Source organism: Coregonus clupeaformis, chromosome 29 (assembly GCF_020615455.1).
Source record: "Coregonus clupeaformis isolate EN_2021a chromosome 29, ASM2061545v1, whole genome shotgun sequence".
Lineage (NCBI taxonomy): Eukaryota > Metazoa > Chordata > Actinopteri > Salmoniformes > Salmonidae > Coregonus > Coregonus clupeaformis.
Window position 1 is genome coordinate 39,974,587 of NC_059220.1, and position 22,184 is coordinate 39,996,770.

At 43.4% G+C, this 22,184-nt stretch overlaps 1 protein-coding gene across 5 annotated transcripts in view; it reads left to right on the forward strand.

The window, feature by feature from the left end:
• LOC121571704 (M-phase phosphoprotein 8-like) overlaps positions 1-19,701 on the forward strand; it is a 35,601-nt gene extending 15,900 nt beyond the window's left edge. For 3 of the 5 annotated variants that reach the window (XM_041883337.2, XM_041883338.2, XM_041883340.2), the window contains 2 exons: positions 416-2,645; positions 4,485-7,189. In XM_041883337.2, the coding sequence (XP_041739271.2) occupies positions 416-2,645; positions 4,485-5,812 (3,558 nt within the window). In that variant the 3' untranslated portion in view covers positions 5,813-7,189. Of the gene's footprint in view, positions 1-415; positions 2,837-4,484; positions 7,190-12,580; positions 12,722-12,863; positions 12,951-13,155; positions 13,311-17,765; positions 17,924-18,046; positions 18,172-18,287; positions 18,372-18,514 lie in introns of those variants that run through there. The other 2 variants (XM_041883341.2, XM_041883339.2) reach the window with 2 other exon arrangements.
• Positions 19,702-22,184: the final 2,483 nt, after the last annotated feature.

A 22,184-nucleotide genomic window follows, 5' to 3' on the forward strand; every position in this document is an offset into this window, starting at 1 on the left:
ATGTGGTTTTTATTATGGAAGTATTCAAAGTCTACACACGGTTTGGTGCTGTGTAATCATTGCATTGATTCTCGCTTGACTGTGATTGAAGTTTGAGAGCATTGTTGAGGTGCTCTTAGGCGATCATTTGAATGACTCACAATGTGTACCGCACGTGTTTTCAATTAGCTATACTATGTGGTTTTCACCATTTAGATTTCTCTGCATATGAAATGGGTCAGGGGACCCCAGATGTCTAGTATGATAGTATAGTTAACCTAATTTCTCTTTGCCACAAGTGAAATACTAACTCGCAACAGCTTTCAAGCTACTTGTGCTTTTACGTCCCACTTTTCATACATTTTAAACCAAATGCATCATGAGATTAACCTTTCATAAGGTCTTATGAATCTTACGTTTACTTGTTCTTTTACAGGCATGCACTGTTGAACAGAAGAGTATAAGTGGCAAAGATAAGCATTTAAATGAGGAAAAGAAGACTTTATGTGATGAAGAGAAGACATTAAGTAATGAAGAGAGGCCTTTATGCACAGCAGATAACCCTCACCGCAAAGGGAACCCTCACCGCGAGGGGAGTCCTCTATACAAAGAAAATAATTTACACAAGGAAGAGAATCCTTCACACGATGAAGAGAAGACTTCATGTGATGTGGAGAAGACTTTATGTGACATGGAGAGAGCTTTGTATGACATAAAGAATTGTGCTGAAGAGAGCAGTTCAAGTGATGACGAGAACAGTTCAGGTGATAAGGTAGAAGGACAAAGACTGGATTCAAACGTCCAAAGTGGGTCAGATCCTCTTCCATCTAAAGCAGAACTCCCCTGCGATAATAATGAATCTGAGCAGTCCCCTCAAATGTCACAAGCTAAAAAACCTCGCCGCAAAAAATTTGTGCCACGGAAAGGTACAAGGTCAAACTTACGTTCTAGCTCAAAAATGACAGTCAGCACATGTAGTACGACAGATGATGGTAAAAGAAAATGGGACAAAAAGTACTTCTGCCTGTATTGCAATGAACCACACCATAAAATTGCAAGACATTTAGAAAGGATGCATGCAGAAGAAGCAGCTGTCGCTCATGCTATCAGCTTCCCCAAACTCTCCAAAATCAGGTCTCTCTTGCTTGACCAACTCCGTAACAAAGGCAACTATCTACATAACTTGGAAGTTCTTCAAAGTGGAGATGGAGAAATTGTGACAAAGAAAAGACCGTCTTACAATGGTGTTTCTGTGCGTGACTACCTGCCCTGCCAACACTGCTTAGCTTTTTTCAACAAAATAGATTTATGGAAACATGAGGGCTCATGTAAAGCCAGAAAAGGACAAGATGAAAAGAGGGGAGGAAAAAGGGTGCGGGTCCAGGCTGCGTCCTCTCGACTTCTTCCATTGCCGGTCTATTCTACTGGAGGATGTGAAGAAATAATACACAATATGAATCAAGATGACGTTCAATGCCACATCAAAAATGATCCCCTGATATGTAAATATGGCAATGCGCTATCTGCAAAGCATGACCATGCCAAGTCACAGTTTACATACATTGGATCAAAAATGAGGGAATTGGCTAGATTTGTACTTACTGTAAATGAGATGGACTGTGGTGTCCAATACCTGCATGAAGTATGTGTACCATCCAAATTCAAATTGGCCGTTCATGCTGCCAGGAAAATGAGTGGTCATGATCCTGCCTCTGACAGGTACAAGACCCCATCTCTTGCTTTAAAGATTGGCTATTCCTTGAAAAGAGCTACCGAAATAGCTTTTGGGGAGAGTCGTATGACCGAGGACCGGGAGGCAGAGGAACAAGCCAAAAGGTTCATTGAGCTTCTTGAAAACAATTGGAATAACTGTTTTTCTGGTCTATCCCTGAGCGCTGTCCCTCAGTGTGAAGTTGATGTGTCTTCACTTACTGAGGATTTGATCAAACTTCAGAAGTTTCTCAAGGTTGCAGAGGACACAACAAAGAAAGAATTGCTTGAGAGCCCCACCAACGCTGTCTGGAAAAAGCTCAATGAAACTCTTCTTGCAGAAATAGCTCTCTTCAACAGAAAAAGGACAGGAGAGGTTGCGAAAATGCTGTTGGAAACATACACAAACAGAAAGAAAGCTCCAGCTAGTGCAGACATTTTCAATAGCCTCTCAAGGCTGGAGCAGGAGCTTGGTGACGACAAACTAACCAGGGTGGAAATAAAAGGCAAAAATGGTAGAAACATGCCGGTCCTACTAACAGAGAGGATGATCTCATCTCTTGAGATCCTTATTGCAAACAGAGACAAAGTTGGTGTGTCAAAGGACAACCCTTATGTCTTCGCACGGAGCCTGGACGCGGCAAGCTACGTCAGAGGGTCTGACTGTCTGAGGAAATTTGCACGTGCGTGTGATGCAAAGAATCCTGAAAGTCTGATCCATGCGACAGTAAGGAAAGAGGTTGCTATCCATTGCCAAGTACTGAACTTAAATGAAAGTGAATTGGATCAAGTGGCAAAATTATTGGGACATGACACCCAGGTCCACAAAGAGTACTACAGACTCTCTGAAAATGCAGCACATCTAGCAGAAATCAGCAAATTGCTGCTTGCAATGGATCAGGTTCCAGTTGTGATTCCAGGGCCATCTGAGGAAAGGGTTGTTTCCCCTACATGTGGTGAGTATCAGTTACTTTACAGGGTATTGGACAACATTTTCATTTTGTTTCAAGGGTTAAATTATAAATATTGGGTGGATAAATCCCAGTTTAATTTGTTTTGTGCCGTTTACATGTTAACTAGATCTACATTTCTGATAAGCTTGCAACTTATTACCCTATAGTATTTGCTCTGTTCCTCTAAACAATATACAGTTAAAGTCGGAAGTTTACATACACCTTAGCCAAATACATTTAAACTCAGTTTTTCACAATTCCTAATATTTAATCCTAGTAAAAATTCCATGTCTTAGGTCTGTTAGGATCACCACTTTATTTTAAGAATGTGAAATGTCAGAATAACAGTAGAGAGAATTATTTATTTCAGCTTTTATTTATTTCATCACATTCCCAGTGGGTCAGAAGTTTACATGCATTAAATTAGTTTTTGGTAGCAATGCCTTTAAATTGTTTAACTTGGGTCAAACGTTTCGGGTAGCCTTCCACAAGCTTCCCACAATAAGTTGGGTGAACTTTTGCCCATTCCTCCTGACAGAGCTGGTATAACTGTGTCAGGTTTGTAGGCCTCCTTGCTCGCATACGCTTTTTCAGTTCTGTCCACAAATGTTCTATAGGATTGAGGTCAGGGCTTTGTGATGGCCACTCCAATACCTTGACTTTGTTGTCCTTAAGCCATTTTGCCACAACTTTGGAAGTATGCTTGGGGTCATTGTCCATTTGGAAGACCCATTTGCGACCAAGCTTTAACTTCCTGACTGATGTCTTGAGATGTTGCTTCAATATATCCACATAATTTTCCTTCCTCATGATGCCATCTATTTTGTGAAGTGCACCAGTCCCTCCTGCAGCAAAGCACCCCCACAGCATGATGCCTGCACCCCAGTGCTTCATGGTTGGGATGGTGTTCTTTGGCTTGCAAGCCACCCCGCTTTTCCTCCAAACATAACGATGGTCATTATGGCCAAACAGTTCTATTTTTGTTTCATCAGACCAGAGGACATTTCTCCAAAAAGTACGATATTTGTCCCAATGTGCAGTTGCAAACTGTAGTCTGGATTTTTTATGGCGGTTTTGGAGCAGTGGCTTCTTTCTTGCTGAGCGTCCTTTCAGGTTATGTCGATATAGGACTCGTTTTACTGTGGATATAAATACTTTTGTACCTGTTTCCTCCAGCATCTTCACAAGGTCCTTTGCTGTTGTTCTGGGATTGAGTTGCACTTTTCGCACCAAAGTACGTTAATCTCTAGGAGACAGAACGTGTCTCCTTCCTGAGCGGTATGACGGCTGCGTGGTCCCATGGTGTTTATACTTGTGTACTATTGTTTGTACAGATGAACGTGAACCAGACTTGTGGAGGTCTACAATTTTTTTTCTGAGGTCTTGGCTGATTTTTTTTTCCTTTTCCCATGATGTCAAGCAAAGAGGCACTGAGTTTGATGGTAGGCCTTGAAATACATCCACAGGTACACCTCCAATTGACTCATATTATGTAAATTAGCCTATCAGAAGCTTCTAAAGCCATGTCATAATTTTCTGGAAGTTTCCAAGCTGTTTAAAGGCACAGTCAACTTAGTGTATGTAAACTTCTGACTCACTGGAATTGTGATACAGTGAATTATAAGTGAACTGTAAACAATTGTTGGAAAAATTACTTGTCATGCACAAAGTAGATGTCCTAACCGACTTGTCAAAACTATAGTTTGTTAACAAGAAATTTGTGGAGTGGTTGAAAAACGAGTTTTAATGACTCCAACCTAAGTGTATGTAAACTTCCGACTTCAACTGTATAAAAATGGAACGTTGATTAATCCTTTTCTTCTGTATTTATTAATTTCATAGGGACATATCCAGCAGGGACAGATTCTGCAAGTACATATCCTACTGGCACATATCCCACTGGGTCATCATATCCTACAGGGACATATTCAGTGAAGTCATATACTGTAGGGGCACAGCCTTCAAGGTCATATCATGCTGGGACATATCCTGAAAAGTCATATCCTTCGGGATCGCATTCTCCGAGGTCATGTTCTGCGGAGACAGATTCTGCGAGGGCATATCCTACTGTGACACATCCTGCAGGGACCTATCCAGTAGGTTCGTATGCTTTAGGGACATACCTAGCAGAGACGCATGATGCAAGGTCATGTACTGGAGGGACACAACACGCAAATGCATATCCTACAAGTCCTTATGACCTCTCATCTCCTGCAAGATCATATTCTTCAGGTACGAATCCTGCGAGGACATATCCTGAGGGGACATATCCTGCACAGACACTTCCTGCTCAAACACTTCCAGCACGTACAGTTATTACGCCAACACTTCATGCGCAGACACTTCCTGCCCAGACACTTCCATCACAGACATTTCCTGTCGGGGCAGTGCCTGTGGGTGCAGTTCTTTTGGGGACTGTTCCTTCGGGGACAGGTTCTGTGGGGATGGGTAAGGTGGGCACAGTGTGGAAACAGAGGCCGTGGAGTGATGCAGCTAAGGCTGCGGTGAACCGTCAGATGGGACACTTTATCTCATTGATGGAGGTTCCAGGTAAACGGGACTGTGAAGTATGCCTGCACAATGAACCAGCTCTACGAGACAGGACATGGAGGGACATCAAAAACTATGTGCACAACACAGTAAAATCTATAAAACGGAAGAAGGGCCTTACAAGAGTGGACCCCACAAAACAGACAAAGAAAGGAGCGGCAAAGAAAGAAAAAGAAACCATAGAGGCTAAGAGTGCTAAGGACTGGGTTGGTGAAACAATGACAGTACCTAAACAGGGTCAAGAGGAGGGACTTGAGGCAGGTCCTGTGGCAACACCAAGGAAACAGAAGACATGGAGTAATGAGGCTCAGGCTGCGGTGAGGCGGCAACTAGGAGACTTCACTAAACTGATGAAGATTCCAGGTAAAAGGGAATGTGACGCATGTCTTGCAGCTGAACCAGCTCTACAAGGCAGGACATGGAAAGATGTAAAAAACTATGTACATAACACATTAAAGACAATGTGCAGGAGGCATAGTTCAGGCAAACAAAACATGGACCATGAAAAAACAAGTCCATGGACACAGAATCCAGGGGTGCAACAGAATCCAGGGGTGCATCAGAAATCAGGGGTGCTGTTGGGACTACCAGAAGAGCCTCCTGTTTATCTGTCCTTATGATTACCTTGAACTAGAACCTCCCAGGGTTCAAGGTAAGCAAGGATGGAGAAAAGGATAGCTTTTGATTAAATCTGACCATCCTTGCTCACTCTGATCTCACTTTATAACGTAAAGCAAGAATGAAGTAGCATTTTAAGGATATCACTACCTACTTTATTCTACGAAGTATCTGTAGCAACGACATAGTGACATATTATGCATGAAAACTTGTTTAGTCGATAAGGGAATTTTCAGAACTTCTTTTGAACTGCAAAATGTAATTGGCAAAGTCCTTTGGCAAAGGCTACACATTTGCAACCTTGGTGAGAGGAGGCAAGTAAAGATGGACTCATACTTGTTTAGTTTATTAAACAATTCCAATGGTCCTTTTATGTAAAGCCTGTCAAACTGAATCTTCTGGGTCAGCAACGGCAACAAGGCCTCATGGACGCACATTCGGAATCCAAACGCACCCCATATTTCCGTAAGACCCATGTTGCATAATAATGCCCAAGATAACTGACTGAAATATATGCTCCGCATGCATAGATAACATGTACCAAGTACAGTGAATGTTTAGTTTTTCTTCATAGATGAAAAAGTAGTGCAAACCTAGCCAGTTAATCAGATGACCATACCTTTTTAATCACATTACTGTTATACTTTACTTTCACCAAATGGATCTGGATCCAGATGTATAAAATATTTTATGTGTAGTCTTGCCTGTACCGTTGCATGTGTAGCTAATATATATGTATATGTGTAGGTTAGGTTTTGAGTTAAAACAACTGACCAGCAAACCTGGGAATTAATCAGGTTATTCCTGGTAGAAGTGTGATATGAATGAGTTTCAGGGCTCCAGACTGCGTCCTTTTAGTCGCATTTTGCGACCATTTTGTCTAGGCTGTGCAAAAAAAAAAAACATGGTCGCATCGGTGCGAGCTGCACCAAACCTTCCTATTTTTTGTGGCAGCTAAAACCATGATTTGGTCAAACTGTAAAGAGCATTATCCTCATGATTCCTGTAATGGAAACCTCTTCCCCTGTGCCTGTTTCGCTGGGGCCTGCTGATGTGATGAGCAAACGGCTCTCCTCTCTGGGAGAAAACGATTTGTTCTGATTGTATAACCTTTCAAAATGCAGTTGCGGTATAAACACAGCATTAGAAGTAACTACTGTTGTCCCTGTCGAAGAGAGGAGGGTCTCAGCGTTCTGTAGGCATACTTTTTATTTCTCAATATTGAGCTCAGGAGCAACTATTTTACAAAAGCTTTTTGATATGGCTTTGCGATACGGAGCGGTGCACGAAATACACATCGGTCGTTGCGCGGGCATGTACAGTGCATTCAGAAAGTATTCAGACTTTTCCACATTTTGTTACTTTACAGCCTTATTCTAAAATTGATGAAATAGTTTTTTCCCTCATGACTCTACACACAATACCCCATAATGACAAAGCAAAAACTGTTTTTTAGAAATTTTTGCAAATGTATAAAAAAACTAAAAAACATTGTTTACATAAGTATTCAGACCCTTTGCTATGAGACTCAAAATTGAGCTCAGGTGCATTCTGTTTCCGTTGATCATCCTTGATGTTTCTACAACTTGATTGGAGTCCACCTGTGGTAAATTCAATTGATTGGACATGATTTGGAAAGGCACACACCTGTCTATATAAGGTCCCACAGTTGAGAGTACATGTCAGAGCAAAAACCAAGCCATGAGGTCAAAGGAATTGTCGGTAGAGCTCCGAGACAGGATTGTGTCGAGGCACAGATCTGGGGAAGAGTACCAAAACATTTTTGCAGCATTGAAGGTCACCAATAACACAGTGGCTTCCATCATTCTTAAATGGAAGAAGTTAGGAACCACAAAGACTCTTCCTAGAGCTGGCCGCCCAGCCAAACTGAGCAATCGGTGGAGAAGGGCCTTGGTCAGGGAGGCATGAACCCGATGGTCACTGACAGAGCTCTGGAGTTCCTCTGTGGACATGGGAGAGCCTTCCAGAAGTACAGGACAACCATCTCTGTAGCACTCCACCAATCAGGCCTTTATAGTAGAGTGGTTAGACAGAAGCCGCTCCTCAGTAAAATGCACCTGACAGCACGCTTGGAGTTTGCCAAAAGACACCTAAATGACTCTCAGACCATGAGAAACAAGATTCTCTGGTCTGATGAAACCAAGATTGAAGTCTATGGCCTGAATGCCAAGCGTCACGTCTGGAGGAAACCTGGCACCATCCCTACGGTGAAGCATGGTGTCAGCATCATGCTGTGGGGATGTTTTTCAGCGGCAGGGACTGGGAGACTAGTCAGGATTGAGGGAAAGATGAACGGAGAAAAGTACAGAGAGATCCTTGATGAAAACCTTCTCAGGACCTCAGACTGGGGCGAAGGTTCACCTTCCAACAGGACAATGACCCTAAACACACAGCCAAGACAACGCAGGAGTGGCATCGGGACAAGTCTCTGATGTCCTTGAGTGGCCCAGCCAGAGCTGGGACTTGAACCCGATCGAACATCTCTGGAGAGACCTGACAATAGCTGTGCAGCGACGCTCCCCATCCAACCTGACAGAGCTTGAGAGGATCTGCAGAGAAGAATGGGAGAAACTCCCCAAATACAGGTGTGCCAAGCTTGTAGAGTCATACCCAAGAAGACTTGAGGCTGTAATCGCTGCCAAAGGGGCTTCAACAAAGTACTGAGTAAAGGGTCTGAATACTTATGTAAAGGTGATATTTCATTTTTTCGTTTTTAATACATTTGATAACATTTCTAACAACCTGTTTTTGCTTTGTCATTATGGGGTATTGTGTGTGTAGATTGAGGGGGGGGGGGGACTATTTAATCAATTTTAGAATAATGCTGTAACGCAGCAAAATGTGGAAAAAGGTCAAGGGGTCTGAATACTTTCCGAATGCACTGTAGGTTATTACATTTACTGTTGGATTAATACATGGATACTAGCAGTGGTTATATTTATTCATGAGTTTGTGATCTAATGTGTTTTCACTTCCTCAGGTGTTGAATTATCCCCAACTTTATGTTGTAGATGTAGGCAAATTCATCTCTATTGAACAAAAAAATAACCAAATATTCTGAAGCCCTATTTTGACAGTCAAATATAACAACAGTATCCATATTGTAATCCCAGAATTCATGACAATCACAAGTATTTCGCTACACCCGCAATAACATCTGCTAAATATGTGTATGTGACCAATACAATTTGATTAGGTTGCACATCAAAATATATTGAATCATGCATTCCTGCTTGGACATGTTAGATGAAACAACGTATATCTTGAATAGCAACTAGGGCTGACTTTATAAAATGATTACAAATGTGTTCTATTGCGTGAGGCAGTTTTTGGGGGGTGAGACCAAATCATGGGCTGGTGGCACCAACTGAAAACGTTAGTGCCACCAAGGGGAAATGTTAGTCTGGAGCCCTGGATTTACGTACTACATTTGTGCCCAGCTATTGGTTAAGCTGCTTAAAATCCACCAAATACGTAACAAATGTTTCTTTGCTGTTCTAGAATTACTATCTTCAGATGAAGACCCAGACCACCAGCTCCTTTTGAAAATGTTTACATGTTATAAATGGATTATAAATACATGGCACATACACTATCCACATTCAATTGCTTTTGAAGCATGGTTGAGTTTATTATCATGGATATTTTACTCATGTCATTAATGTTAGTTAGCTAGTATTCCTAGCTACTGGTATGTATCAGTAGTTTTTAGATATACTGAACAAAGATATAAACGCAACATGCAACAATCTTCTAGATTTTTCAGAGTTATAGTTCATAAAAGGAAATCATTATATTGAAGTAAATTCATTAGGCCCTAATCTATGGATTTCACATGACTGGGAATACAGATCTGCATCTGTTGGTCACAGATTCCTTAAAGAAAAGTAGGGGCGTGGATTAGAAAACCAGTCAGTATCTCGTGTGACCAACCATTTGCCTCATGCAGTGTGACACATCTCCTTCGCATAGAGTTGATCAGGCTGTTGATTGTAGCCTGTGGAATGTTGTCCCACTCCTCTTCAATGGCTGTGTGAAGTTGCTGGATATTGGCGGGAACTGGAACACGCTGTCGTACACGTCAATCCAGAGCATCCCAAACATGCTCAATGGGTGACATGTCTGGTGAGTATGCTGGCCATGGAAGAACTGGGACATTTTTAGCTTCCAGGAATTGTGTACAGATCCTTGCGACATGGGGCTGTGCGTTATCATGCTGAAACATGAGGTGATGGCGGCGGATGAATGGCACGACAATGGGCATCAGGATCTCGTCACGGTGTCTCTGTGCATTTAAATTGCCGTCGATACAATGCACTTGTGTTCGTTGTCCGTAGCTTATGCCTTCCCATACAATAACCCCACCATCACCATGGGGCACTCTGTTCACAACATTGACATCAGCAAACCGCTCACGCACACGATGCCATACACGTGGTCGCGGTTCTGAGGCCGGTTAGACATACTGTCAAATTCTCTAAAACAACGTCGGAGGCAGCTTATGGTAGATACATTTAACATTTAAATTCTCTGTCAGCAGCTCTGGTGGCCATTCTTGCAGTCAGAATGCCAATTGCACGCTCCCTCAACTAGAAATCTGTGGCATTGTGTTGTGTGACAAAACTGCACATTTGAGTTGCTTTTATTGTCTCCAGCACAAGGTGCACCTGTGTAATGATCATGCTGTTTAATCAGCTTCTTGATATGCCACGTCAGGTGGGTGGAGTATCTTTGCAAAGGACAAAACGTGCACTAACATGGATGTAAACAAATTTGTGCACAAAATTGTTTGAGAAATAAGCTTTTTGTGCGTATGGAAAATTTCTGGGTTCTTTTATTTCAACTCATGAAACATGAGACCAACACTTTACATGTTGCGTTTATATTTTTTGCAATGATTGGGTTTTATCATTCATTTCAATCTTGCTTGTTTTTGTGGATATTTGCATCTAGATGTCATTTATTTTCTTTACTAAGCCAGATTCCCCCAGCTGCATGACCCAATGAGCCATCTCACTCCTGGCGAGTTGCTTTATTCAAAAGGCACTGTTGATTAGGCTTGTCAGGTGGTCAGCGTTTGCGCTTTAGGACCATTGAAAGGTTCTGTAAGGGAAAAATCTGTCCACCTAGTGCACCAGGCAAGGTCAGGGCCCATTTATGGCTGCATACCGGTTTTTCACCCATCTCCCAAAGTGACTGGGAGTGTGCAAGTAAACACTTTTAAAGAAGTGTGGAGAATCCGGATGCAGCGTGAGTGATGGCTGATGGGTTTGGCAAGGATAGGGGTGGACTTTTCAATGGCCATCCCTTTATGTGTGGAGGCTCTAACATGATTCCTAAACCAAAGCCTTGTTTACGGTCACTAGTAACTTTACTGTAATGTTCACTAAAGTTGGTTGACTTTTCATCCTATTTGAAGCAGTTTTTGGTTCTCCAATCCACTGACTTGACCAAAAGTTACAAAATGATAAGTAACTGAAATGTGCTTTGCGGATTGGAAACAGTTCCTTCATTCTGCATGTGGAATTGGTTTCAGAGAATCACACAAACTATTCCTCTTGTACTTCAGTATTTCCTACAAATTTTGATGTGGATTATAAGGCTTTAGCTGTCCATCTACTTGTTTTATTACTAATGTCAAATTATAAACCTTTCAACGTTTTAAATTAATGTTGCTATTATTCACTGCTGTCTTAACCATATTGATTTCACAGCAGCCGTTTAAGGTCCTCAACACTAATTTAAAAGGACTAACTTGTATAGGGTTTGATAGCTGTTGCTTCTCTTATTTAATCCACTTGACTACTAATATTATATATTATGATATAATATTATTTCATCCACTTGCTTACTATTGAAAGTGCTTCTAATTGGATCAAGGTTCAAAGAAGAATCATGTAAATAATTGCTTAGTTTATAGTTATCAGTTCATGTTATAACTGCAACTGCTCTGTTAGGTGTTAACTGAGAAAAATAATCAGGGGTTTCAACCACACCCCACTTTACTGTCTAAAGACACTTACACTTTTTTTTTTTTTTCACCAACATGTATTTGTTATCAAGCTGCCTTTCGTTACCCCCGGTGCTCATTGTGTGTACTCTAAAATACTATATTTGCTTGGTTAATAAATTGTTACTTGACGTAAACTTATTAAGCTGCAAGATTCATATTCATATAGCCTACTTGATGTCTATTAGTGTTCCAACGGATTTAGAATTGTACCAATAACATTTTATGGAAAACCGCTTTGATATTTTATTATGTAATGCTAGGAATCTATCATCACCATTGCTCAGTGCTTTATGCTTTTACGAACTTAAAACCCTTTTGGATGACGAGACGACACCCTAGGTAAGTCGATAAGCTTAAAGTAGAAGTTAGCTTTTTTATAACCAAATCTATTTTTGATGTAAATAGCAAGTTATAAAAGGGTCCAGACACGTTTTGCGAATTATTTTTGTTTTTGAGAAACTTCCTCCAACCAGCGATTCACTTCCTCATCCTCGTAAAAAAAAAAGTGTCTGGACCCTTCTATAACATGCCATTTACGTCAAAGATAGAGATTTGGTTGTAAAAAAATAAAAAATAAAAGCTACATTCTCCTTTAACTTTCAAAAAAGTGAACTCCCTTTTAATTATTTTAACATTTACACAGATACATTTGGATTGCTGCCCCCCTCCCCATAGTATTTGCTACCAGAGGCTTTGGTCCTGAGTAATGAAGGAGTCTGTGTGTTGCCTTCCTTAGGACTCCAGTGGTATGTCCCTGAGTATGCTGGCAGCAGCAGGGGGACAGGATGACATCCTGAGGCTGCTGATAAAGAAGGGGGTGAAGGGGAACGGACGGCAGAAGAACGGCACCACTGCCCTAATGCACGCTGCAGAGAAGGTAACACAGGACAGACTGGTTTCAACCACCTTATTACAAACTAAGTACACATGTATAAATTCCCCTTGTTTGTATGTTAAATGTCTGTTATGCTATGTTTACTTACTAACTTAACCCTGTATCCTTTAATTTATCATTTCAGAACTTCCTGACCACAGTTGCTATCCTCCTGGAGGCAGGGTCCTACGTCAACGCTCAAACACTGGGAGGAGAGACGGCCCTGATGAAGGTACGGAGGAGGAGAACAAATAAGGGGAAAAGGGGGGAGGTGATGAAGATAAATGCTGTGTTTAATTAGGACGCAACATATCACCCCTAAAGCACAGAGATTAACCTTGTCAATGACCCCTATTTGTGAATAGCCTCATCTCTGCTGAAGTCCTGTGTGACAGACGTATTGCTATAGTTCCTTAACAGTAGCCTTGGTTCTGTAGGCATGTAAGAGGGGAAATGCTGATGTGGTGCGCCTCCTACTCGAGTATGGAGCTGACTGCAACATCCTGTCCAAACACAAGAATACGGCCATGCACTTTGCCAAGGTCAGCAACAACCTGCTGGTGTACGACCTCATCGAGGACCACATCAACATGTGAGTGTTGCTGCCATGTCACACACACACACTCTCTCTCACTCGCTCTCTGTAAACGTATGAATCGGTTTGTATAAATAAAGGTACATACAAGGTGCTGATCAGCCTACGGAACCCTAACCATGGCAGCAGTGAGGGGGCCAGCGCTAAGAGTCACTGGGGCCTCATCCAGGCTCCCCTCCACGTCAGAGACATACCTCAGATGGAAACACTGTGTGTGTGTCTGAGTGTCTATGTCTCTGTTGTAACTGTTAATGCAGTTAAGGTCTGACAATGTTTTGGACACTTTTGGGTCTGTGTTGTGTGCCGTGTGTGTGTCCTTCCACAGGTGGTAGGAGAAACACTTGACCTGACTATATGAGAATAGAAAGGTTCAGAACTTTTTTGAAGCATCACAGCAAAGTGGAAAAATACACTGCTCAAAAAAATTAAGGGAACACTTAAACAACACAATGTAACTCCAAGTCAATCACACTTCTGTGAAATCAAACTGTCCACTTAGGAAGCAACACTGATTGACAATACATTTCACATGCTGTTGTGCAAATGGAATAGACAACAGGTGGAAATTATAGGCAATTAACAAGACACCCCCAATAAATAAGTGGTTCTGCAGGTGGTGACCACAGACTTCTCAGTTCCTATGCTTCCTGGCTGATGTTTTGGTTACTTTTGAATGCTGGCGGTGCTTTCACTCTAGTGGTAGCATGAGACGGAGTCTACAACCCACACAAGTGGCTCAGGTAGTGCAGCTCATCCAGGATGGCACATCAATGCGAGCTGTGGCAAGAAGGTTTGCTGTGTCTGTCAGCGTAGTGTCCAGAGCATGGAGGCGCTACCAGGAGACAGGCCAGTACATCAGGAGACGTGGGGGAGGCCGTAGGAGGGCAACAACCCAGCAGCAGGACCGCTACCTCCGCCTTTGTGCAAGGAGGAGGAGCACTGCCAGAGCCCTGCAAAATGACCTCCAGCAGGCCACAAATGTGCATGTGTCTGCTCAAACGGTCAGAAACAGACTCCATGAGGGTGGTATGAGGGCCTGACATCCACAGGTGGGGGTTGTGCTTACAGCCCAACACCGTGCAGGACGTTTGGCATTTGCCAGAGAACACCAAGATTGGCAAATTCGCCACTGGCGCCCTGTGCTCTTCACAGATGAAAGCAGGTTCACACTGAGCACGTGACAGAGTCTGGAGACGCCGTGGAGAACGTTCTGCTGCCTGCAACATCCTCCAGCATGACCGGTTTGGCGGTGGGTCAGTCATGGTGTGGGGTGGCATTTTCTTTGGGGGGCCGCACAGCCCTCCATGTGCTCGCCAGAGGTAGCCTGACTGCCATTAGGTACCGAGATGAGATCCTCAGACCCCTTGTGAGACCATATGCTGGTGCGGTTGGCCCTGGGTTCCTCCTAATGCAAGACAATGCTAGACCTCATGTGGCTGGAGTGTGTCAGCAGTTCCTGCAAGAGGAAGGCATTGATGCTATGGACTGGCCCGCCCGTTCCCCAGACTTGAATCCAATTGAGCACATCTGGGACATCATGTCTCGCTCCATCCACCAACGCCACGTTGCACCACAGACTGTCCAGGAGTTGGCGGATGCTTTAGTCCAGGTCTGGGAGGAGATCCCTCAGGAGACCATCCGCCACCTCATCAGGAGCATGCCCAGGCGTTGTAGGGAGGTCATACAGGCACGTGGAGGCCACACACACTACTGAGCCTCATTTTGACTTGTTTTAAGGACATTACATCAAAGTTGGATCAGCCTGTAGTGTGGTTTTCCACTTTAATTTTGAGGGTGACTCCAAATCCAGACCTCCATGGGTTGATACATTTGATTTCCATTGATAATTTTTGTGTGATTTGGTTGTCAGCACATTCAACTATGTAAAGAAAAAAGTATTTAATAAGATTATTTCATTCATTCAGATCTAGGATGTGTTGTTTAAGTGTTCCCTTAATTTTTTTGAGCAGTGTATATGTCAGCTAGAAATCCAAACTGGATGGTCTTCAGAGATAGATGGGAGGGGTTGAGGGTAGCTGAAGGCTGGGACTAAAAACAAGCAAAAGATAACGAATGTAAAATATACTGCCTGTGAAATGTATGTAGTATGTATAAGCTGGAAGTGGAAGTATTCTTGTCCATTAGTTTACTCCAATTAGGGGAGAGGTGGTAGGGTTAGCAGAAAATAATAAAGAAGGAAAATATATTTAATTAGTTTACTCAAAAAAACAAACCAACAACAACAACAATTGACCTGTACCATCTGTATGTGTCGAAATACAATATGTGTGTGTGCGTTTATACATTTCTACTGCCTCTGTAGAAGCATAATTCATGAGACATCCTATATCCTTTAGGGGAACAGGAACTATTTGTCTGCATGTTTACATTCATACCGTGCACGTAATGTTCCCGAGTGGCGCAGTGCCACTAGAGATCCTGGTTCGAATCCAGGCTCTGTCGTAGCCGGCCGCGACCGGGAGACCCATGGGGCGGCGCACAAATGGCCGGCAGGGATGTAGCTCAGTTGGTAGAGCACGGGGGGCCAGTATGAAAAATACAAAAATAATGTATGCACTCTAGATAAGAGTGTCTGCTAAATGACTAAAATGTAAAATAAAGGAAACACCAACAAAGTGTCTTAATAGGGCGTTGGTCCACCACAAGCCAGAACAGCATCAATGCACCTTGGCATAGATTCTACAAGTGTCTGAAACAGGTTTAGCCGGCAATTGATGGATTTAGAAAATAAATTAGTGCATGGAACTCAGCCTATAGGCCAATGCAGCAGTAGAACTATAACTTCCATTGCTCTTGCCCACCGAAGAATAGTGATTATCGAGGAGATTGTTGTAAAGATTTTTCAAATAGCTTACTGTGAGGAACTATAGTTTAAAAAAAAAACACTTTCCTACATTTCCGCGCAGCAGGCTCCCTCAACATTATCAGGACAGAGAAACCAGACACATGCTTATTGCTCACATGGAGTACTCCGAACAAAAGACAATGAAAACATTTACAAATCTCGTAAATAATGGTTATGAAATAAACAAAAACTTGTTTCTCACAAGTGTAGCAGGTCGTGAACTCTGCAAACAACATTTCCACTCTGAGAATGAGAACTGTAAATTACATAAAATAATGTAACCAAATGACGGGGTTGACGGTACGTTTACTACTGGTGACATATGTAATGGGGAATTGATTAAAATTTTTACAAAAATAATAATTAAAAGGGCAAACGATTCACAAAATTAAACGACGAATGCGCAAGAATTGGCGGGAGACGGTTGAGCCATTCTGGAGAGAGACTGGCCTATATCTTCACCACACACCCTTCCTCTTGTCTCAAAGGTTTAATTATACTCAAGACACATCATTACATTTACATTTACATTTTAGTCATTTAGCAGACGCTCTTATCCAGAGCGACTTACAGTTAGTGAGTGCATACATAATTTTTTTATACTGGCCCCCCATGGGAATCGAACCCACATCCCTGGCGTTGCAAACGCCATGCTCTACCAACTGAGCTACATCCCTGCCGGTCATTCCCTCCCCTCCCCTGGACGACGCTGAGCCAATTGTGCGCCGCCCCATCATCTTCACACATTTTTGATGCTTTTCACTGACAGCTGCAACTCAATAGTCAGCTAATCCTATTGCCGTGGGCTTCCCAAATAGGCATAGGCCTACGAGCTTATGATTTGAAACAAACCACAGCAATTTTTTAAAAGAAGCTAATGATTCTCGATTGTTCTGTGGCTAAGTCATGCTTTCTGCTGAAGTATTTTGAATGATTTGTATTTATTTCTGTATAGACAGTCGTAATTATATAATTTTGGCAAATGTATTTCCATTTACTTCCCTATTGGACCCACCGCTATGCCATTTTTCTCCTGGTCTATTGGTTTTCATATCAACTTTCTTTTGTTGTCTAGAAGCCAAAGGCACAGTCCTAGTCATTGGTGGTGGAAAACACTGTCCCAGGCGCGGCTCCAGAATCTCCCATAAGTGTTCAATTGGGTTGAGATGTGGTGACTGAGATGGTCATGGCATATGGTTTACGTAATTTTCATTGTTTCCACTTGTACCTTGTGGATGGAGGCATTGTCATCCTATGGGGGCATCGCCATGGTAGCCAAAATAATGACCTGCCCAGCATTTTTATATGTGACCCTAAGCATTATGGGATGTTAATTGCTTAATTAACTCAGGAACCACACGTGGGTGTGTGGTGTGTGTGTGTGGAAGCACCTGCTTTCAACATAGTTTGTATCCCTCATTTACTCAAGTGTTTCTATGATTGTGGCAGTTACCTGTATGTAACAGAGTTAAGATCGTATACCGTTTCCTCACATACTGTTAGCAGCACAGTGACGCCGGTTACACATACATATAAAATACAATGTTCTTTCTCTCACATTCTGTCCCTCACACACACACACTCAGGTTGTCGAATGTGGCAGAGGACACTATCCGGGTGTACTTTGAGACTCGGCTGGCCCTGCTGGAGCCAGTGTTCCCTCTGGCCTGTCACAGACTGTGTGAGGGACCAGACTTCTCCCTGGAGTTCGCCTACAAACTATCGCCTCACACACCTGGAGAGGGTAGGATACACGCACAAACAGTGCAAATCCCCTCCACACTGTCTGGGGAGTGTTTAGGGAAAGCATTTCATCCCAACTAAATCTCTGTGTCTCTCCCTCTCCTCCCTCTCTCTCTCCTTTCAGGCTCAGGCATCCTGCTCTTCATCTTCCATGGTAACTTCCTGAGTGAGATCACAGCCAGGCTGTGTGGGCCATGCAGCGTCCACGCAGTGGTACTCAACGACAAGTTCCAGCTGCCTATCTTCCTGGTGAGTCTCACTCTAGATCAGGAATACTCCAGGTCTGGAGTATAGGGCTGGTTTTCTGTTCTACCTGGAAGGTGATTGAGTCACTCACCTTTTCCTCTTTCAATTACACCCCGCAGGATAGTCACTTCATCTACTCATTCAGCCCAGTGCCAGGCATCAACAAACTCTTCATTCGCCTGGCAGAGTCACCTACAGCCAAGGTACACACACACACACACACACACACACCAGCAGAGTAACCTATGGCCATGGTGAGAAGGGCTCTAGGCCTAGTTACTGTAAAAGACATTGATAAGTTGTTGATCAATTACATTTGATTAATGGACTCTTTCTCTCTCCCCAGGTGAAGCTTCTCATCTGTGCATACCGTGTTCAGCTACAGTGATGCGTAGAACCTGCCCAGTTCAGAGTTCGCAAGTTGTCTGGACCCCAAGCACATCATGGGAGATCGCACACACACACACACACACACACACACACACACACACACACACACAATAGAGATTCACACACATGCACCATCTCACAACATGGAGAACAGTTCGAGCCAGGCTACCTTCAGATAAAGTTGTTGGACATTCAGCATCCACCCAGAGTTTGAGAGACTGTTTCTCTGGCAGAGGATTAAAGGACAAGAACAGCATCTCAACCCTGTCCAATCATGTCTATTTATGTGTGTGTGCGATTAACAGTCTAACAGAAGTCTGAGTTCTGCTTGTGTGTGTGTGTAGGGGGACAATAGCCTGATGTTGTTATGTTTGTGGGACCTGTGTGCTGTTGATGGCATCACAGGCAAGGAGTGAATGTCAGATTCTTTGGACCAAGTTACAATTACACCATTTTAGACCTTTTTACATTTTTGAAATTAAGAATTTTTGCATTTTGCCTTTCTGGAGTTGTCTATATTTTATGGTCTGTACATACATGAGTGGGGTGTCATACATTTCAAGGATTATTGTTGATTTAGGCACCTTTGCCACTATTGGAGTGGGTTGAATTATAGCATGTACAGTGCAAGATGCTTCAGATGTTAATTTACTGAAGGGTTAACGTCACTCATGAGTGATGAATCCGGCTTCTTGGGATAAGAGGAAAACTGTTCTGATGAATCCGTTAGTCTAGGACTACATGAGCGCTTTCTAGAATGCATGATTTTAACTACTTGAACAAAATAGTCATCCAGATCACTTGTAGTTGAAGTTGTGGTTGCAATGACGATAATGCAGAGCACATCCTGGCAACGACATGCCATTGTAGACATACAATAAATATGGGATAAACATCTACTGTAATATGAATAGGAATTGCGTCCTTGTTTTATAAGATGTGGGAATTAATTTGATTCATTTGAGGATTCCTTCAGCCTTAACAGCCACATCATTGAAATCATTTCCCCTTTTTTTGTCAACTGCTGTGCAAACTGGCAACAAAGTAAAACTGGGTGTAATTCACAAAAGGATAAACATGTCTGTAGTTTATTCTGAAAATTTGTCAATTTTATGTAATTTAATTACATTACTGGTCTGTCAACATTTTCCTGACGTTGTCTTTGTTTGTCTAATGTTGATTCTGCTTGATTCTACCATTTCCGGAGACCTTCTCCCTTACCTCACCTCGCTCATCAACTCATCCTTGACTGCTGGCCATGTCCCTTCTGTCTTCAAGAGGGCGAGAGTTGCACCCCTCCTCAAAAAACCTACACTCGATCCCTCCGATGTCAACAACTACAGACCAGTATCCCTTCTTTCTTTTCTCTCCAAAACTCTTGAGCGTGCCGTCTCTAGCCAACTCTCCTACTATCTCTCTCAGAATGACCTTCTTGATCCTAACCAGTCAGGTTTCAAGACTGGTCATTCAACTGAGACTGCTCTTTTCTGTGTCACGGAGGCTCTCTGCACTGCCAAATCTAACTCTCTCTCCTCTGCTCTTATCCTTCTAGACCTATCTGCTGCCTTTGATACTGTGAACCATCAGATCCTCCTCTCCACCCTCTCCAAGTTGGGCATCTCCGGCGCTGCTCACTCTTGGATTGCGTCCTACCTGACCGGTCGCTCCTACCAGGTGGCGTGGCGAGAATCTGTCTCCGCACCACGTGCTCTCACCACTGGTGTCCCCCAGGGCTCAGTTCTAGGCCCTCTCCTATTCTCTCTCCTATTCTCTCTATACACCAAGTCACTTGGCTCGGTCATATCCTCACATGGTCTCTCCTATCATTGCTACGCAGACAACACACAATTAATTTTCTCCTTTCCCCCTTCTGATAACCAGGTGGCGAATCGCATCTCTGCATGTCTGGCAGACATATCAGTGTGGATGTCGTATCACCACCTCAAGCTGAACCTTGGCAAGACGGAGCTGCTCTTCCTCCCGGGGAAGGACTGCCCGCTCCATGATCTCGCAATCATGGTTGACAACTCCATTGTGTCCTCCTTCCAGAGTGCAAAGAACCTTGGCGAGACCCTGGACAACACCCTGTCGTTCTCCGCTAACATCAAAGCGGTGACCCGATCCTGCAGGTTCATGCTCTACAACATTCGCAGAGTACGACCCTACCTTACACAGAAAGCGGCACAGGTCCTAATCCAGGCACTTGTCATCTCCCGTCTGGATTACTGCAACTCGCTGTTGGCTGGGCTCCCTGCCTGTGCCATTAAACCCCTACAACTTATCCAGAACGCTGCAGCCCATCTGGTGTTCAACCTTCCCAAGTTCTCTCATGTCACCCCGCTCCTCCACACACTCCACTGGCTTCCAGTTGAAGCTCGCATCTACTACAAAACCATGGTGCTTGCCTACGGAGCTGTCAGGGGAACGGCACCTCCTTACCTTCAAGCTCTGATCAGACCCTACACCCAAACGAGGGCACTACGTTCATCCACCTCTGGCCTGCTAGCCCCCCTACCTCTACGCGGAAGCACAGTTCCTGCTCAGCCCAGTCAAAGCTATTCGCTGCTCTGGCACCCCAATGGTGGAACAAGCTCCCCCACGACGCCAGGACAGCGGAGTCACTGACCACCTTCCGGAGACACTTGAAACCCTACCTCTTTAAGGAATACCTGGAATGGAATACCTGACTTTGCTCGCAGGTGCTTGTTTGAAGAAGTGTACTTACTGTGATCAAGATGTGGTTGTCCCACTGGCTATCCTAAGTTGAATGCACCAATTTGTAAGTCGCTCTGGATAAGAGCGTCTGCTAAATGACTTAAATGTAAAATGTAAATGATACATTCAGTTTGACTTCAAACACTGCCATTTTACAAGAATCTGCATATGAACTCTGTAACCCATCCCGGTTTCAGGTACCCAAGAGCCCTGGCTAACACACACACATCTGCTAGTTGGTGTAGTGAGTGAGTGAGTAGATCAGGAACAGGCTCCAACATTAATTATGCTGAAGACTAGGCTTATTTCAAGAAAATAGTGAGGTTTTATTTCTGTCTATGGTGTCTGCTGGCATACTGGTGATATGATCATCGATGCTTGGCTACTGTTTGACAAATAAAAAGTAATCTTGTTCTTTTGTCCATAATCTCATTATGTAGGCCAGGGTTCTTCAATTCCGGTCCTGGAGGGCCGAAACACCTCTGTTTTTCATCCTCTCCTTCTAATCAGGGGCTAATTCAGACCTGGGACACAAGGTGAGTACAATTAACTACCAGGTAGAAATAAAAAACAGAAGTGTTTCGGCCCTCCAGGACCGGAATTGAAGAACCCTGATGTAGGCTATACCTGCACGGTAGGGGCTACCACCCAAATTCGCTACACAGGTGTCAGAAGTGGGATGGCACCTGTGAGAGCATCCGAGAGGCTGGTACACGTGAGGGACTTGGTATAGAGAAGCGTGGGGACACATTTATATCTGAACATCTTGTACCATTTCAATGTCCTGAACAGGCCCCTGGAAGGTCCTTTATCTTAATGTCATCAGTGGAGAGTCCTTTGAGGAAGAGCAAAGAGGGCGCGTTCCTCTGCCCAGGTGTTGCTGACGGATGATCTTACAACGCCTGGATAGT